A 20282-nucleotide genomic window follows, 5' to 3' on the forward strand; every position below is an offset into this window, starting at 1 on the left:
CCTCCCCAAAAAACCCTCACCACTGTGCCCTGTGTTGTCGCCATGGAGCAGCAGCTTGGTTAAAGCACTGTGGCAGCAGGAGTCAAGAGCAGCAAGTTGCATGATCCCCTCCCCCAGCGCCTCTGGGGATCTTGATGGCCAAATGGATGTTTTGTTCTGGCTCTTTTGTCCCCTCAGGTGAAGTAGCAGCAAGCTTTTTTTTTTTTGCATACATTTCACATGTAGGGTAGAAGAGACTAATGAGTGACTCAGTTAAAGAACAATTCACTCTCTATTGTCTGGACTTAGCAAATGTGTAATGGGTGTAGGTCTGTGCTCTGTTGAATATACTCAGCAACCCGCAATATGTCCTCTCAATCCCAGAGTTGGGCATTATTCATCTCTGATGTTGGGATTAAGGTCAATTCACCTGGGAGATGATGTGGACAGAACTGTATGCTGTATGCTGTATGCTGAATGCTATATGCTGTACTCTGACTTTGATATGATTGTTGTTGAAGCACTGGCGGAAAATTGGTGCCAGTAATATTTTAAAATTCTTATTATTAAAAATAATGATAAAAACAATAATAGGAAGAAGAAGTAAGAAATGTCTCTAGCACTGCACCTGTTGATACAGCTACTTTGAAAAACATATTTGAACTGCATGGCATAGAACTTGTGTGTGCATGTGACTGGATCAGAAATTTTAATCAGCATTTTAAAAAATTATGTTAAGCATGCTGTGTATGTGAATGTATCACATACATCGTAAATGCCCCTATTTTCCATCAGTAAGTATTTGGTACCACTTTCAATGTTTATAGGTCAGTTTCAGTCCTGCCAGATAGAAGAAAGAGGTCAGAAAGAGAAGATTTATTGGGCATTAGGCAAAATCGCATTAGCAGCAAAATTGGAGGGAATCAAAGAGGACAACCTGCCTGGTCTGTGGTCTATTTCCTTTAAACTACAGAAGCTAATGTGCATTGATTAATCCATGTGGCATGATAGAAAAACACTCCAGCTGGTGTTCTGTCTGGACGGGGAATCAGGTGGCTCAGAGAAGCCGGGGACTGTCTTCTGTGTTCAAAGCAAAGCTTTATTGATGCAGACTGCCATGAGCAAAAGGTCTCAGAGTGGTCGCCTGGCACTGGCACCGGCACAGGAGCTGTTCAAGTATTGTTCCCTCTGAGTCCCAACAGGGGCTCAGAGTCACAGAACACAAACAACACACACAAAAAAATGGGCTGTTCTTGTGAAAGCTGCTATTAACCTAATAATCAAGAATTACTAACTGTCTGCTAACCTAGACAACCTCATACCTGAAACTGCTTAGGGTGTTTTTTTTTTTTGTTTGTTTTTGTTTTGTTTTTTTGGCTCTTAATTTTGTGGTTTGCGTGTCTCCATGTGCCTTTGTGGCTTTGTTTTGGTATTATGTGTATTTGCCACATTTCTCTGTTCTATTCTATTCTATTCTATTCTATTCTATTCTATTCTATTCTATTCTATTCTAACACCATGATTCCATTAAAGCTAATATTAATAAAACAACCCATCATAATTTGAATAAAATCATCAATTTATTTCCTTGAAAGTAGCATAGAATCTGTGTGAATACCCTGTTAAAGTAACAAAACATGTCATTGTCAACCACCACATCCACCATAACATCACCCATGCAAACCTTCCTTTTTTTTTTTTTAAATAAACATCTGTCAAAGTATGAACATAATAAAATCATAACTCTTATATCATTATGATATGTCAAACAAAAATTCTTGTTTCAATTTTATTTTGTGGCATTCCCACTTCTCTCCAGAGTTCACAGTAAGAGCAAAATGAATGGATGCAACCCAACTATCCAAGCCACCAGGAGCTTCCTTCAGCAGCTTCACACAAGCTCCAGCAGCTCAGTGACCTGCTGCCTCGCTGCTCTCTGTCACACTGACAAGACTGATTACATAACAGACAGCGCACAATCTGCCAGACTGAGTCTCTTGCATGACTGTCTTCTGCAGATTTACTCTTGTGCTGTTGTATCCATGCTTCAGCACAGGTCAGTGGCTGGACGTCTGATATTACTCACTCAAAGATGCAGATTAAAACACTGGTCTCCTCTTTCCTCTGGGGGGGCATCAGCAGAAATGAAGGCATGGGCTTAAAGGGCAGCCAGTGACATTACATCTGGCATCATGTGTGATGGATAGACAAAAAAAAAAATCCAAATATTTAGCTTGACAACTGTGTGTTTTTATTTTATCTAGCTGCTTTTGAAAGGGTTTCATCAGATTTTAGTGCCACTTTCCCTATAAAGGGCTTATACATGGTTTATAATTCTGTTATTAGTTAGGTTGTAAATACTTAATAAATCACTAATAAACAATTAGAAACAAGTTGAAGGCTCACTTTGACAAGTTACTGCTGCACTGCATCTATTCTGTTAAATCTCAGATCTTGCTTGCTGCTTAGTTTACTTGACTTCATCTTGCCAAATAGGGAACCTGCATCCGTGTATGAAAAGTGTGTTATGACTTGTTAATAAATGTCAACTAATGATTTTAAAAAGTGTTTACCACCTAATTACAACCCATTCATGAACACACTATAAAGGCACTCCCATTATAAAGTGATACTGATAATGAGGGTGGAGGAGGATGACTAAGGGGTCTAAATGGTTAAAGTGGGAATATGAGCCAGCTTCCCACATCCAATGCACTTCCACAGATAACCAAAAATGAGCACTGTACTTTCTTCTGTCCTGTCCTGTCCTGGTATGACATCATATTACTAAGCACGCCCTAAAGGCAATCGCTTAGACAAGTGGCAATTTTATTTAAATGACTGGTTTTGAAGGATTGATTTTAAAACATAAGATGAGATTGAGTCATTAGTGGAGCACAGCCAGTTTTTGGGAGACTGGCCTGTTCAAGTGGTACAAGAGACGGTGTGCAGCAGATGAATAAGAGAGCAAAAACTAAACCTGCCAAGCTGATGACGGTTGATAATGATATATATATTTTACTTAGTTTTAACTTTATACACTCTATGATAAAAGCCACTAAAGGCATTTTACTACTTAGGTCAGTCTTCTCAACAAGTCTTTGTTGGGAAATTCCTGTATTACACAACAATGTAAAGCTTAAGTCTTGCTCACAGCACAAAGAAATCTGAAAAATGTTGTGATGTTTTGTTAAACAAGCCTTACTAAAATAAAGCCTTCTGCTCCCACTGCCTCTTCCTCTTCCCTGGCTTTTTATCTCTCCCACAGGAGGAAGTAAAGAGGAACTGTTATCCTCAGCATGCACTGCAAAGCATAATGCTGAAGGAGTTGACCTGGTTACTTCCTTTCAGACATTATTTCCACCTTTGATTAACTCTTCCTATCCGACCTTCCTCACATGTAAAGGTGCACTGCTGCTGAAAAAAATACAGGGGCAAAACCAGGGACCGTGCCCTGTGTATGATGCGGCTCTTTGTGAAAAGGGCCCTACAGAGGGCGTATGCTGCTGGGAGGGCCGCCTGCCTCAGGCTCCGCCTCTGTGAATAATATGCCGGGTCCATTGAAATGGCTAGACAGGAGAAACAGAGCAGCAGCACAGCGGCTTCCCAGGACACTCAACTAGCGTCCAACAAAGCAAGTGTCCTCAAGTGTCCTAATAACCTTTAAAATGGCTTGTTTCTGACGGGTGTAGTCTCCTGAACGACACGCAGAGGGGAACAAGAAGAAGAACTTCTGTTTTTTTTTTTTCTCCTAGGTTTGCGGATGGAAAGCATTTGGGAATACATCTTCCTCTCCTGTGCAACTGTGGTACCCTGAAATCAGACTACAAAGGAGCTTGAGGTCGGACATTGACTGATTATAATGGATACGTTCTTTTTAGAAGTAAGTAACTTTTTTGTACCGAGTATTAATAGTGCCTTTTCTCCCCTCTTTGCTCCAGTGGAAGTCCCGAGTTATTCTGGGACCCGGTTGGTCTTTGTTTCATGTTTCAGTGAGCCGGTTTGGTTTATAGTCCGTTCCAATATATCCCTTCCAAAAGTATTTTCATAACTCTTCGCACAACAGCCCAACAAAAGCCGTCTTCTGTATCTGCGGTCTTTGTCTGAGCCGCTTAGTAAATAAAACAGCCCAGACAAGCCGGGTGACACATGGTGCGCTCCTAACGCACTGGGCTGCTCCACAGGATGCAGCGGCACTGTTAACTTGATGCTGAGCACCCACACGCATTACACACTGCTGTGGTGTTGTGCATTAGATTTTAACTTTAACATCTCCCATTCAGTCCAGCCCAAGTAATCTCATTGGCAGTGGATGCAGATAAGCAGGAGCTCTCATGTGATGCATCTTCATCTTATTTTGTTTTTGATTCTGTTTCTTACGGACATTTTTTGAGGAAAGTCCCACTGGGAGTTTTCTAGCTGTGATTTGGTATCTGTAAATTAACACACACACACTGAGAGAGAGAGACTAGAGAGAGACCGGCCATAAGTCTGACATGTCATCTTGACTCACAAACCCAGACAGAGAGTGTGTGTGATGTATAACTCCTCCCCTCACAGTCACTCCATTCATCTGCTGAACCCCTGTCCTCCAGGCCAGTGACAGCAGTACCTGCCCCTGGGTGAGTCAACACCCACCGACTTCTGATGGGGGTGCAGTGTTGATGTGAAGCCTGGATTATGCCCCACTCTCACCTGCTTCCTTCTCTCATGTTCCTGTGTTATGCACCTTGGTAGAAACAACTTCATTATTATTACTCCAACATTGTTGTAACCTATGGGTATCATGCAGAAGAAAGACCTGTATGTGGCTCGGCACTTCTCAATATCTCGCTGGGAGCAAAGCGTAGGGTTGAACTAATATACTGAAATCAGATTGGGCTCTTATTAAACATCAGATATTGGCCAGTCAGTATTGTCTACCTCTGATATGAGAGTCAGTATTGTCTACCTCTGATATGAGAGTTGACTCCAGCTGGATAAAAACACCTGCAATGACATTTATCTAAGTATTCATTCAACAAAAATAATAAATTCTTCATCAATCCTTGAGTTTTGTCTGAATAGGTAAAATAATTTCATTAGTCTGAGTTTCAACTGAGTGATTTAGCATGTTAATGTCTAATTTTTTCTACTATGATTAGGATAAAGTGCTGCGGGGAATCACTGAATACTTGTAATTTTTTGGCCTGAAAATTCACAGCAGAGTACAAACAGTAAATGTATTGATATCCGCCTTCAACAACCTATTTTGGTGTGAACTTAGCAAGAAGTACAACCTTTCTATATCCTGCTGTGGAAATACTCAGCACCCAGGGGACAGGTTGAGGTGAACTGAATTCTGGTTTCTAATCTGATTTTATTAGGATGATATGTTGTTCAGTGCGGGGTTATTATTTTGGCACCGTTGTTTGAGTCTCTGTTTGCGGAGGGGTGAACCCAGGACTTCAGATTAACTCAGCGGGACATTGAGGTAAATTGGTGTGAATCCTTCTCCCTTGTGCCAACTGTGTTAAGTTTTCCCGGTGATCTGTCTGCCTTCATTGAGTCCCCTTTGTCTATTTTGTGGATATTTTTTTTTTTACTTTGCTTCTCATTTTGCTTTATAATCATCTGTGAGGTCCCGTGTGTAAGAAAAACTGAATTTATTTGGGAAGAATAAAGTCTAAGCATTAAATTTGGTGAGGCTGTATCCATGTACATGTTTACATGAGAAGCTGTCAGAGGTCAAATGAAGCGTGTGAGCAGTGTTTATCTGTGGTTTGATGCTCGGGAGCCTTGATTTGTTGGTAAACGTTCCCTGACAGAATAATTTTTGCGGCACTTCAGGTGATACTTTGAGATATATTATCGTCCTAGTGTTTTTGAGTGGGTCCTCTTTGCATCTTCATTTAATTATATTTTAGAGGATGTAAACAGATGGGCCCACACTGTAAAATATTGGATCCTAGGGGTCATATACAGTGTCACAGGAAACAGGTACTTGGTCTGACAGTTTCATCGTGACAACATCATAAACACATGAGCTCATGTTTCTGCTGGGAAGAAATCAGTAGGAAATGTGTTGATTCAAAGTAATCCCATATTTTAAGGCTTGTATGAACAGATGGTTTGTAAATGTAATTATACAAGTTGGAATGTAATTATGTGAAATTAGATTGTTGAGACTTGGGTGAATAACAATTTGAGGTTACCAGTTGAATGTGAATCAATTCAAACTCTGGCACATTGATCACTGGTGCACAGCTGCTGAGGAAAGCAGTGCCCAGCGTTACTTGGGCTGCGAGTTAGACACTCTTTCTAAAGAAACTAAAAAAAATAATAAAATAAATGGTTAAATTGTCTCTGTTTTCAGAATGACTGTAGGAAAGGAAGCTGGCGTGTTGAACACCACAGAAAAACCAGTGTGGATTTAATTAAGCTGGAATTCTGGAGTGGAAGTAAGACGAGGATTAAACTGAGTTTCAACTCAGTGAAAACAAGTGCGGCAGGATAAATCTCAGGCGCAATGTGTTGCTGTGTCCTCTGAATTAACCAATCCCTTGACAGTCAACACTGATTACAATGTGGATGTCAACAATAGCAGGAGTTGAGGTCTTTTAAGCCTCCGTGTTCAGCTGCTGTGGACTTGTCTAACATCTGCTTTGGTTCCAGACAAATAGTGCCATCATGATATAATTCTCCGATGGTGCTGACTGCCGCCGCTACCTCAGAGAAGGGTTGTGTTGCAGATCTGAGATATGGCGGGATCTTTTACAGATCAGGTTTATTGAAACCAAGGCTAGCCGGTGTTTATCAGGTGTCTCAATTTGTCTAGCGCTGATGTAGAGCTGTCTGCCCCTTTACGTGCCGTGGTTTGTGATGGTCAGGAAGGTGAAGAGGTTGGACAGTGTGATAGGAGCGGTCAGTGTAAGGGTGTGTGTGTGTCTGTCCTCAAGGCCCATCCTGTCCCTCAGCTCCAGCCCTTCCTCTCAGAAGCTGACAGAATGCCATAAAGCCCTCAGCGGCACAGCCTGACCCCGCACCTCGTCCATCCTCCCGCCTGTGTGTGACTCATTAAACACACACGAACACACACTCAGAGTATGGAGTGTGTCAGAGATTTCCAGTGTGCGTGTGTGTGAGTGTGTGTGTGTGTGGTGGTGCCACCTAAGTCCTGCCAGGTGGGTGGATTTGGTCATGCTAGACCTCCCTGTGTTAATTTATGTGACTACTACGTATGTTCCTGTTGCTACAGATGTGTGCGGCTTAGTGTGTGTGTTTGTAAGGAGAGATTTATGTGACGAGGGCCTCGTTGGACTGCGGGCCTCTTCCTCTTCGGCTTTTATGTATCCTTGCACCCGCACACATGAAAACATCATTAGGCCTCACAGTCACACACGCACAGCAGAAATGCATCAGACATTTTACACCTTTGTGAAACATCCTGTGGACGTAGCTCAATCCCAGCTATGCGAATTTCTAAACGTGGCAATCAGTTCCCTTCATAGCAGCAGCTGCCACACATTGTAAAGCCACATGAAGTCTTTTACACGCACGTTAACTCCTTCCTAGATGAGTAGCGTTGCGTTACACACTGAATTCCTGCCACCCGGAGAGATTCGCATGGAGGGATTCCCAAATTCCCAACCCTGACCCCTGAGATTCCCAGGCAAGGCCGTCCATCCTCCATGGATTGTGGAGCGGTGGTGGCAAGGCTTTAGGTTTCACACTATCTCCAGCAGCACACACACACACACACATTTTCCTTATCCTGAAACTCGCAGGCCTGTGCTGTTTATGTCTGGGCCTTTGAAGCAGGAGTCGTGGAGTGGCATGCTCGGTAAGCATTCTGTGGTGAAATGGGTAATCCGAGAAAGCCCAACCCACTTCTGAGGGTGAACTATTTTTCTCCTGTGATGGTAGAATCTGCCCGACCCAGTTGTCACTTCCTCCAGCTGCCGCTTTAGAGAGCCGAGATGCCATGTGAGATTATCGTGCCTCACCTTCAGCCACGGCGGCGTAAGGAAGGAAGTTAGGAAGTAAGACGAGGACGTGAGGAGGGAAGGAAAGCTCCAACAATACAGTATTGGCTAGTGGGACCAGCATTCTTTTGATTCTTTGTTAAGTCGCTGCCCTCACTCCTAATTAAACCTGTAATGGCTATTGTGTATGATGTCCGCTGAAATGTGGGCTTTTCAAACAATGGCGCTGAGCGTATTGGGAGTCTTGAACCTGAAGGGAATTATAAGCACTGGTTCTTAGTGGAAAAAACAGGGGCGGCTGTTATTAGGGCAGTGGTTTAGGTGTGTGTCAGCACAATAGCAGCAGCTTGTGTACAGTCTGGAAGAGGTTTAATCTGTCACACGAGTGCTGGGACTAATTACCAACAGGCATTGTCCTACTCCCCTGCTGAAAAAAAAAAAATCAGGTTAATCCTTCGTCATATTGACATATGTCCAGTATTAAGAGGTGTGTTTTAGATTTGCCAACCCAGACCTCATAATGAAAATCTGAATAAACGCAATGTTTCACTTTATCTTAAAAAGAGGGTTTATTGGCATTTTATTGCATTGTAAACCTTACTACCATGAATGCAAATTACAGTGCATTTGCTATTTTTTTTTTTTTTTTTTTTTTTTAACTTTTAACATGTTTATTAACCTATTCAGCAACACATCCTTGTTAAGGATTTTTGATGTAACTTTAGTTGTTATTTTTATAGAGTAAGCTGCACCGAAATGTTGCTTTTTGTTGAAATATTTCCTGTGTGGAGAACGGATGTCCTTAAATAGTAATTTTAATGTAAACCAAGAATAGAAATAGACTCAAGACTCTTGGGATGTCTAAATAGCAACACTCAACTCTACACTCAACACTCACTCAAGTTACTCAGCAGTTCTGTTGAGTAACTTCGATTGTGTTTTACATGACTGTAAATGCCAATAACCCATTTATTTAAAGCAAAGAGAGATATTGCTTTAATCTGGCATGCCACGCGCTCACCCAGACACACACACACACACAACAGACTTGACACATATTGAGTGTGATCAAGTCTGCTTTGAACTTAGAATCAACTCCTTGTTAATGATCTGAAAGTGGCCTTTTCACTCTGTGGTCCAGTGTCTGTGAAATCTGTAGCCTCCCCCCTGTTTATCAGCGGTCCGGCCATCGCAGGGCGGGGGGCCTGGAGCTGTGATAACCTCCTGCTGACATCGTGCTGTTGACTTTAGCTTTAACCTGCTGCATCACCAAGCTCCTCAGACAAAGCCATCTGTGTTAGCGCTGATTAAAGGAGAATGCGGCCTGCTCGTCTCTCCACTGTTTGCAAATAACAAATAATACAGTGCACAAGCATGTCAGCCTGCATATTAGCTTTTGATGATTTTAGCAGTTGTTCTATGAAGCAACCTGTCGACAGAATGCGTTGCAGCGGCTGTCTCCAACTTGAGCTCAAGGTAAGTTATTGGGCTGGGCAATAATTAAGTATGATCGTCTTTCAGTGGAACCATATTGTGATAATACAGGGATCTGGGGATGTCATGACACAGAGTTCATATCAGGAGACATCACTCCTAATATTAGTTTCATTGTCGTGAACATGAATCTGATTATTTGACATGATTTGACATGAGTTTGCACGCATGAGACATATTGTGATATATGTGTATATCAATACTGAATAAAGCCCTTATGGTTACCGGACCAGCTCGAGTCGCATCATGGAGGCTGAATAGTTTTGCAGCAGCGGCTGGTGGTGAGACAGTCTCGTCTGCCTGTCGACCTTGAACCATTAGCCTACATAGCTGACCTCCACTGACAACCATAAGCCTGATTCTGGTATGTAACCCCAATTCGTCACGGTCCCTCTGGTCCCGCATAGGGCAAGACAGGAGAGCGCTGCTCCAAATGCAGGGAGCTGATTTCATAGGTTCAGCAGACATGGCTCGCAAAGAACGCACCGCTGATGATAAATCTGCTCCCCTACACCCATCCTTCCTGTCCTGCATGGCTATCTGGGAATATGCGTGTCTGTCACTATGAGGGGCGGTCCAGGGTGTGTGTGTGTGTGTGTGTCATAGTCAAGAAAATAAAACACCTCAGGGCACTTGGATTAATGACTCTTATTTCACGTTTTTACACGGCTGTGATAAAAGCAGACGTCGACAGTCATTGTGAAACTACTTGTGCAGTCAGGAAAAGTTGTGTCTGGGCATGTTTGTGTGTTAGCTCACAGTGGATGTACTTCCCCTGTGTGACATAAGAACTACACTGATCTAGAGATGTGTAAAAGCATTGTTAGTTTTAGTGAGTTGAGGGGGAAAAAAAAGAGTGGTATGATGAGAGGAGGGACTTGACTGATGTTTTTCACACTTAATCTAGTAGGAAATTCTTGGAAGCGAATCACTGAATCACTGTTTTTCCTCCACTTTGTCATCGCCCGATTAATCGCAGAACACTTTTATGTCTCTTTCTGACGCCAGAGAGATTTCGGTACGACAAGATGTTGATAATGTAGACTGAGTGATGGGTGTGGATGTCTGTGGTCGGCTTGTGTTGCCAGTCGCCGGCGCAGTCACAGCGTCGGCGGCTGAATGACGGTGACAGAGACACACACTCCTGTCCCTGGCCTGTACCGAGAATACCAAAAATCGCAGTAAATTGCAATACTTGTAGAAAACATAAGTGCTTAAACACTTAAACACTTGATGTGCATTGTTTTTGGCAATATGACTCATGATATACAGTCTATAGAAGTGTATGGTTCACCTTTTCCCCCATGGTCTAGTGTTAAAAAAGCAAACAAAAGTCCCAATAAATCATAATATCGAATCACAATACTTGTAGAATTGCAGTACGTATCAAAAATTGGCACTTGAAAATGGGAGATAAGCACATCGTCCCAGCTCTAATATTTAGCCACGTCTCTTAATATCAAGGTGCCAGGCAGGTTAACGTACTGTGTCTTGCCGTTTCAGATTCTCCAGAGGATTTTCAGGAGTGAATTAACACCTGTCTGGCTCCCCACCTGCTAAAACTCGGTGACATTAACCGACTGTGAGCCCACTCGTCCTGCTCTGCAAACACAGATGATTTGCGTGCAGCATATTATTTATCCCGAGTGCCCAGAGGGGATTAACGTGGCAGCCTCGGTGTGTTTGTTGGACGCCACCTTGGCCGTCCTACCTGACAGACAGACACTCCTAGCTGGTAATAAGTGTAGCCTAAATCCTCTTGGTGCAGAGGTCTTGCCTGGCAGTTTAATAACCAGCCAACCTGTGATTACTGCTCCCAGCCCAGATGTTGACTTTCCTTTTTTAGCTCCCTATGATTACTGCTCCCTGAGACAGCCTGTACAGGAGGGATGAAATGTATGTGTGTGTGTGTTTGTGCGGGTGTGGGTGTGTGTGAGTTAAACACATCACAACAACAGCGAGGGAATATAGCCTTAGGTGAAAATGCTATTAAACATTGTTGATTTACTCATGAAGACATTACCGCCGCAGTTGTAATTTGAGGACTAATTGCCAGGATGAGCACCCTCACTGGGCTGCCTGCAACATCCCAGCCTGCATGAGCCTTAAACGCCGCGGCCTGAAGAGTCTAAGTGGCGCCTCAGTGCTTAATGGCAGCACACGCACAGCACGGGTGCGACCTACAGCCGTGACCTGTTAGCATTCCCATCCATTCTCTGTCTATCGGATTAGACAGAGACGTGAGTGTGTGTGGTCAGGCCTGAAGCCGTGGGAGCGAGATACACTAAGGTATTGAGACTCACATGGAGAGGAATGTTCAGTGTTTATTAAATTTTCACTGCGTTAGCAATCACGCCCAAGTCCAGGCTCGTCGTCCGCTCCCTCCTCCTCCTCCTCCTCCTCCTCCTCCTCCTCCTCCTCTTCCTCCTCCTCAGACAGAGTAGAGTAACTCCAGGAGTTGTTGTACAGCAGGTGTTGCACTTACCATGTTTACATGAATACAACATGAAGACAATAATGCAAGTAAGGCAGAGAGCGTGTGAACGTCGCACTATGATTATGTGTGTTTGATTATATTCTTAATCAGAGTGGACATGTGGAGCACTTTTATTTTTCTCACGTTAATAGAAGCATTCACACATCTGGCATACTGTAGTTCTTTAGTTCTTTATTAGAAGTGATATACGACAATATAAAAAAATGCACAGGTGGGGCAAAAAAAAAAAACATTGAAATTAAAGACAGATGTTATATGCTTGCCACAGATTTACAGACATAAATATATTTAAGATATGTATAAGAAGTAGAGTAGGCAAAAAATAAATACATGGATTAAGATAACATGTATTTGCACTGCTTTCATACACTGTTATCATATCTCAGTTATTATTATTTACATAGCACTGCACTCTGACTAGAGAAGCTGTCTAAGATCTCTTTTAAAATCTGAAGCAGAAAAGCTGTTCCATAAGACCGGACCTCTGCGCCTTGACAGCTGGCCAAAGCTGGTTCTGTAGAGCTGGACTGTGTAGAAGATGAACAGATCTGGCACGACTAGATCTGAGACCCAGGTACAAAGAGACCATGGAAAGAAAATGGAAGCGAATTGTTAAGAAATTGAAATATAGAAGTGTCTATTTGGAGTTTATTGGTGTCAAACTTTCTCATGGTGACTGCCTGGCACACACACACACACACACACACACACACACACACACAGAGACATATACACACACACACACACTCCTGACTGAGCTGCATTCCTGGAATATCTCTGGGATTCCTGTTGTGTGATCCCATCACAGTTCACAGATGAGTAGAGAGAGGGACAGATAGCAGCAGATAGATGACAGAGGGTGAGGAGGAATGGGAGCCAGCTCTGCAGACACTCTGACTCATGAAGCTCAGATGACAACCCGACCAAACAGGCAGTAATCACATCATTTTTGCCTCCGCATAATAAGTCTCCCAACCAAGCAGGTCCCCTCCCTCTGAGCACCAGACGCTTGGATCATGTATTACCTGTAATAGAGGAGACAGTTGGTAAAGGTATTGTTTTGAAGGGTACAAAACGAGGTAATGGCTGCTCCTGGGGTCTGTATTTAGCTCGTGGAGGATTCCTTCTGTTTCTGTTGTGCTCTTGAAGCCTGTAGGAGTATCATTTGTTATGCTAATTCTGTGCACGTGAATTAAGCAAAGTACTCATTAGCAACATGGCAGATTAGCTCCGTCTGATGAGTACAGGGGGGCGCGTCTCCTCCCCTCCCCCACTGACATCCTGCCAACACACACACATACACACACACATGAACACATGTACATACATACTTGCCAGATTATCCTCTCCTCCATTGTTTCATACAACAATGGTGAGAAATAGACATTAAAAGCGCGTGAGACATTTTCACTTATGACAACAAATTGCCGCTGCCCTGCATGTGTTTGATTCCAATTAACCCAGTGGCATAGTTACATGTGCAACCTCCTCTTTAACGAAATGGAGTATGAAAATGATGTATGATGTCATTGAGGCACACGGCAGGTTCCCTCCCTGTTTAGACAACATTAACCGGTGAGAGCAGTGCCTCCAGGCTGTTTGACTGTATTTCTGTTTATGTCTGCCTCAGCGGGAGATTCAGGCAGCTCCAATTAATGAAGTGCTCCCTCCACCCTTCATCCCTCCATTCTGTCCTCACTGCCCCTCCACCCCACCATGGGTCGGGGGAAGCCCTGTCCCCTGTGGGACTCCTCCTCCTCCATTAGCTAATTCCTGATCAGCTGCTCCCTCCATTATTAATTCATACCTCCTCCAGCACAGATGCTGAAGGTTGCCTCTGTTCATCTGATCCCCTCCCCTGTCACTCACCCGCGCCGCCCTCACCCCATGCTGGCTCTGGGCACGGTGTGGCTGGCAGCCATGGCAGGGGCCAGGAGGGAACAAAAGAACCAAAAAAGTAAAAGTGAAAGGAAATGCAGAGCTACATTTTTATTTATCCATTATAAGCCTATTTCCCTTTGGTGAATGTAGACTGGTAGCAGTTGCACAGTGGTGACAGCTTGCTGCCAGGGGGCTGCAAGGTTGAATCTAGGCTCAGAAAATCTGAGCAAAAAAAAAAAAAGAAAAAAAGGGAGGAGAAACACTCTTACCTCCCTCATTAACCACCTGAGGTGCCTTTGAGCAAGGCACCCCTTATTGTTGCAGTGTTGCCAGCATCAGAAGAGCATAATGTGGTTGGACCAGGTATTTTCCAAGTAGGAATATCAATATGTGAATGAGCATGAAGCGTTGGGATGGGTAAATCATCTCTCAATAGTTAAAGGTTACTAAACCACATATTTCAACCCACAGCAGAACGACTGGAACCACATGTGACTGGATGTAAGTGCAATGTGAAATTATACTCAGCCGCTTTCTTAAATTGAACACCTCTAGGTTGTTTAAAGGAAGTGCAGCTTTCACCCCACTGGACGCCCCCGCCCAGCCCTGCTCACCCCACTTGTTTAGTTGGACCAGCTACTTATGGGATTCCTCCTCATTCCACTCACTCAGCATCCAGGAGATTTAGGCACAATCCCTGAATTTGGCTCTGATCCATTTTTATGGACAGAACAATGAGCTCCTGTGTTGTTTGTGAGTTACTTTTTTTTTTTTTTTTTTTTTTTTTTTTTTTTTAGTTTCCTTGTTACTCTGCTTGGTACATATGTTGGTGTGATTTGACTTTTTTTTTTTTGCAGATTATCAGTTCAAACAAGCTTTTAGAGAAAACCAGCATCATGTCGCATATGACAGTGTAGAGACAGATGTGTCAGTGTGTGTGAAGGTTGGTGCTGGGCATCAGGGTTTTTTTTTTTTTTTTTTTTTTTTTTTTTGACTGGGGACTAAATTTAGTAAAAACACAGACATATTCACAAACTCAAACAATAGCTGAGGAACTCATTTTGACTGCTGTTTGACCCGGTTAACTGCGAGCCAGCCATTCAATGTTATGGACTGCACATCTGTTCCTGCACCCAGAGTGGGGTCAGAGTGGGTTAGTGACTTGGCCTCACGCCTCTGTATTGTTATGATAATGCTGATACGTCTTGGTATTTGAAGTGCAAATAGCGCGCGGCACCGGAGTACAATACCAAACAGAGATGTGCTGCTGAACAGCTGCTTGTAAAGGGGCTGCAGTGGGTCAGTGGGAACTTGGACACCTCACAGTGTTTAGAAACAAGTGCACAAGGAGGAAAGTGTAGCCCCTCGGACTAATAGCTTTCCCTGTTTTCAGTAAACATGATAGCTAACGGCATGTTTATGAAAAAGCAGATAAATTCACATGCAAGTTGGGCACTTTGGGAGTGACAGGGAAAAGCAAAAAGAGGTGGAGTAGTTTCCTTTGGACCATAACTGTGCACGTGCCTGCTGGGAGCGTCCCTCTGTTGGCTTTATCCTCCTCTGCTGCCGGGCAGAACAAATTAGAGGCTTGTCAGGATCCAGCAGAATGTAATTATCCCTCAGCCGGGCATGAGTCCTTGGCCGGCAGTCTGCTCTGTCGGCAGAACCAACGTTCCTTCACCGCTGTATGCTGCTCGAGTGCTCACTCGTTTCTCCCTGAAACCATGCTAGGGTCCAAGAAATAGGCTTATCATAACTAATTGTTCGACCGTGTCCAAGTCAGGCTGAGTTGATTAGCTTTCCTTTGTCCAGGCTGATACGATCACCTGATACTGCCTGGGCTCATGCTACGCTGGACAGCAGAGAAAGAGCCGTGGCACCTTGCGCTGTGTAAGCCCTTTAATATTTAAGGCTCATTAATTAGCAAATCTCTGAGCTAGATGTCATTATACGAGCTGCAGAAACACAAGCCTCCAACAGTGGGATCAAGTCATTCAGCCTGACTGGTTCCTGTGTCAGAGAGCATGATGGGCCGGCATGCGCCCTGTTTTGATGGGTTGGATTACCATTGTCGGTGAGTTCGGCCTCGGTGCTGCAACACGTGTTCAGTGACGTGCAGCATGAAGAATTTGAAACTAGCCCGCATCGGAGCTGTTATGGCAGCTTTTCAGCTTTGCTATCAAAACATCTGGTCACTGGAGGCTTTTGGCAGTGGAGTAGACTGACACCTGATAATTACACCCAGTGAAAACTATACTTTATTACCATAATGAGCACTCTGCTTTCGGAGGACTTTGTGAGCACTAGTTAGATTGTTTCGCTGGCCCAGTGAAAATGATCAGCTGTTCTGCAGCAGGTGATTTAAGTCCGGTGGGCTTGAAACTCTGGGGATCCTGTGTTTGTGTGTGTGCGTGAGCTGACACCCACGTCCCCTTGCGTCCCAGCTGGCCTTTGTTTGGGGTATTTCCGCCTGGTTAACCTCTGGGCTCTGAGGCTGCGCTGGGAGCCTTTGTCCTGGCTCACTGACGGGGCTTCTGAGGAGGGAGGGGATGGGCGGAGGAGCCTGGAGTTAGTTGGGCCATCTGTTGCTGAGACAATGCATCTCTACTTCACCCTACCACTTCATTCGACAGCCATTAAGACACACACACACACACACACACACACACACACACACATGCATGCACAAACACATCTGGTGCTGGCTTTCTTGAGCCCTTTAAATACCCCCCCGCACACACATTTAAATTTTACCAGCTGATTCAGGAAAATCCCGTTGTTAAGCTTCTGAACAGTGAGCCAAAACATAACCATCTGAAGATCACAAGTCTAAATATTGTCTACTGTAACTACTGTAACTATATTTTGGATTCTGTGGCAGTTAATTCAGCAGTTTTTGCATTTCAGCATTTTTCGCTTTGAGTGACTTCTCAAGTTTTCTTAAATCGAGAGCGACAGTGCTAAGCTCAGTGTCTTGTCCCGTGGCTTTTGTCAATCTATAAGATGGTGACTTGGCGTCCTCTCAGGAAACTTCTTTAAGTGGAATTTTTCTGAGACACTTACTCAGCAGCTTAACCACTCCAGTAAGGTTTCTGGAAAATTTCCCTTTAATATTTGCGTCACTAAAATAACTTTGTTGAGGCAATAGCCAGATGTGGTGTAGAAACCCACACAAGCATGAGTTATCCCACTCCCTTCCTCCAGTCATGACTTGCCCACTGTGGAAAGTCTTGAATGATCTGCCTGAACCCACTGCCTGACTGTCTCCCCCCTCTTTTTTTCAGACATTAAAAACCCCCATGGATTGTACAAGAAGATGGGTGCTAGCAATGTGCCACCGAATTCAAGCCGCTGTAATTTCATGTTACGTAACAGCAACTGATCTTCTTAAGATCTATAGACTAAACAGTATTAATTCTACCAGCTGGACCTCAGCAAGCTCACGTGAAGCAGCTTTTCTGCGTGCACGCCAAGCTGGTACCAGGCAGACACAGTCAGTCACTGCTGTGGCTTTGAGTTGCCAAATCATCTCATATGAAATGGAAAAAACCACGAATATGTGGCCACACGTGTAAGAGAAATAATAACTCTATAAGCTTTGTGTCCTGATGTTGCTATTGGCCTCTTCACTCCAGACAGTGGGAGGTGGGACATTATCAGGTGCCTGCAGCCTTCCTCTTTCCCCTCTCTCTGTCCCCCCTCTGCCTCCTCCTAATTTTACACGACCCCCCTCTAGCCCACTCAGTGCTGTCCCCAGTGGGTTGAGAGTGCCACATTTAGCTCTGCTCCATTAGCTGCCTGAAACAAAAAGAAGCCTTGATGGTGGAAGTAGGTTTTTAGACTGGATGGGTGACCCTTTGTCCGACAGGGAGCCTGGATCAGAAAAACCATAAAGAGTGGCTTCTCAGCTATCGAAAAAACAAATCCTTTAAACACATTCAGGAAAATGTCTTTGTGTTGACCTAATTTCCTTTTGCTTCCAACCTTTGTCTCTGTGATCCAGCGATGGCACAATCAGATTGGATTTCACATAATCTTCAATTGTCTCAAACAAGAAGAGCATCTTGATCTTTGTCCAGACCCTGATGGCAAACACACTGGTGCACCATGGATGGGAGTGTGTATGCATGCACACGTGGCAGCCTGTTGTTAATAGTTAATGAGGATTGATGTCTGGAAGCGGTGACCTTGTATAAGGTTTCCTAGTGGAACCCATGCCTATTGATCTCTTCAGTTTTATGCCCTGTTGGACACACCACACCACTCTCTCTCGCTCCATGTTCGCCTGGCCACCTTAATGGTGGCACTTGTGCTGATTAATGGTGTTTGGCTGGTCAACGACCGGCTTCTTGAGTGGTACTAGAGGGGTTGACTTTCAGGCCATGTTTCTTTAAGCTGCCTATTTTACAGAGCAAACTCTTCCACTCAGCTACACTGCAAACAGTCTCCATCTTAACAAACCAAATATTCAGTCTTTAAATCTTTTTTTCTTAACAAGAAAAAAAAAATCTATCAGTAGGATAAGATTATCCCATTTGTTTCCAATGCTAATCAACTAATTTCCACAATTTTCTTGAATCTGGTGTCATTTTCTTGATTATAGTGGGCTGATCTGCTTTATTCTGACATATTTATACTCATTCCCAGAAAAATTACTGAAACAAGTGAAACTGCATTGTAAACAAATGGGATCATCTCATCTCACTGGCAGATTTTTTTTTTTTACTTGTCTTAAGGAAAAAATATGAGACTAACTCACTAGTTAAGACGGAGATTTTTTGAAGTGCAGCTGTGGCCAAACACAAACCAAAACTGTGAATTGTCATTATCTCACTATAGTTTAGATTAGTGCTGAATGATATGGTAAATAAGAATCATATTATGATTAATTTTACATATAGATAGATAGATAGATAGATAGATAGATAGATAGATAGATAGGAAATTCTTATGTTACAGCAGCATTAATAGAATAAAAACATAAAATAAAATTAAATTAAAGAGAATAAAATAAATGCAGATATATTGTGATTATGATGTGGTTCACAATTTTAGAAGGAATGGTAACTTTTGCCTTGTAATTTTCATTTTCACTGAAAAAGCTGTTAAAATGATGATGGTGTGATTTTTGCAGTCTGTTCAGCCCTGATTGAAATGATAGATTTGGGAGACAGACCTCTTCAACTCGACTTCTTGAGGACCATGAGTTCACCATGTTTGTTGTTTCTTGATGTTATATAACCATAAGGCCAGATTCACTGATGTGTAACCATGGCGCTTATGAAAATAGTCATTTTTATAAGATTTTAGACTGCAGACTCAGGATGTACTGGCACTCTCTCTCGTCCACTCTAGTCAATCCAAGGCAGGCTGTTCTATAAATGTGTCTTTCACTGCTGTAAGGAAATGACTGTCCGTCTGAGCAATCAGCCTCAGATTCCTGTTATTGCTCCCTGTTACCGAGCTGCTAACAAACACGGCTAGGAAGGTCAGTGACTCCGTATGGATACACAAGCACAGGATCTATAGTGTTAGTTTTAACTTGAGCCAGGATATGATCTGGGAGTGTGGCACGATGTGTGCGGTGGTTTGGTGGATTAAAATCTTTTAAAGCAGAAAGGCGGGTGGTTTTATCGATTGACGGGAATAAGGCTGACAATGGACACCGTTTATTATTGCTCAGTGTTAACTAAAGTGGTGAACCCTCATTTGGGGCAATTTTCCTTTTATGAGGTAAACCAACCCTGCGCAACCAAAAGTTCAAAGCCTTTCAGACAGTTTTGCAGAGTGTGTATGACTCTGAGTGGTAGCTTGAACCACTGACACACCCTTGGCTTGTGGGCCTGCCTAACAGTTTTCCCCTGCTGAATGCAATGACAGTTTAATAAGAGGATAACAGTGCCAGTTTGGTGTGGTGAGGGAATGGCTATGTGGCACAGGGTAGCTGGGGAAGCAAAGGGTGAGCAATACTGAGAATATGGGAAGGATGGAAAGAGAGAGAGAGTTAGAGAAGAAAAGCAGGAGGCTGGTTGCCTGTGTTTTTTACAGTCATGTAAAAAAAAAAAACATGTCAGATGTCATTTTTATGTATTCTGATATCACTCTGAGCTTCAATTTTAGATAATTAGTCACTAGTACTTGGCACTTCCATATTGCATCTAATTGACCTTTGCATTCCCCACTAGCTGCTTGCTATGTCTTGATGTAAGGGACTCAAATGTCCTTTCCTTCCAGTGTGAGCCGTGCCTCAAGATGCTAATGTTGCTGTACTGGCTATTGTGTTGCAGGGGGCCCGTGTCTGGCTGAGACACAAAGAGCAGCTCCTCCCCTCCACTGTCAGCTCCTGTGATGATGCGTCCGTGGTCCTCGCTACCGACTATGGAAAGGTAAGAAAAACACTGTCAAAGCATCCACTGACCCGCCAATGCACCGGAAAGGAGCCCGAGCTGTCATTTCTTGTCATTTGG

General features: G+C 43.5%; 1 protein-coding gene across 1 annotated transcript in view; it reads left to right on the forward strand.

Moving 5' to 3' along the window:
- Window positions 1-3579: 3579 nt before the first annotated feature.
- myo10l3 (myosin X, like 3) overlaps window positions 3580-20282 on the forward strand; it is a 62357-nt gene continuing 45654 nt past the window's right edge. Inside the window, exons 1-2 of the mRNA XM_030080590.1 lie at window positions 3580-3862; window positions 20103-20201. Coding sequence (XP_029936450.1) covers window positions 3842-3862; window positions 20103-20201 — 120 coding nt within the window. The 5' untranslated portion in view covers window positions 3580-3841. The remainder of the gene's footprint in view (window positions 3863-20102; window positions 20202-20282) is intronic.

Source organism: Myripristis murdjan, chromosome 21, assembly GCF_902150065.1.
Source record: "Myripristis murdjan chromosome 21, fMyrMur1.1, whole genome shotgun sequence".
Taxonomy (NCBI): domain Eukaryota; kingdom Metazoa; phylum Chordata; class Actinopteri; order Holocentriformes; family Holocentridae; genus Myripristis; species Myripristis murdjan.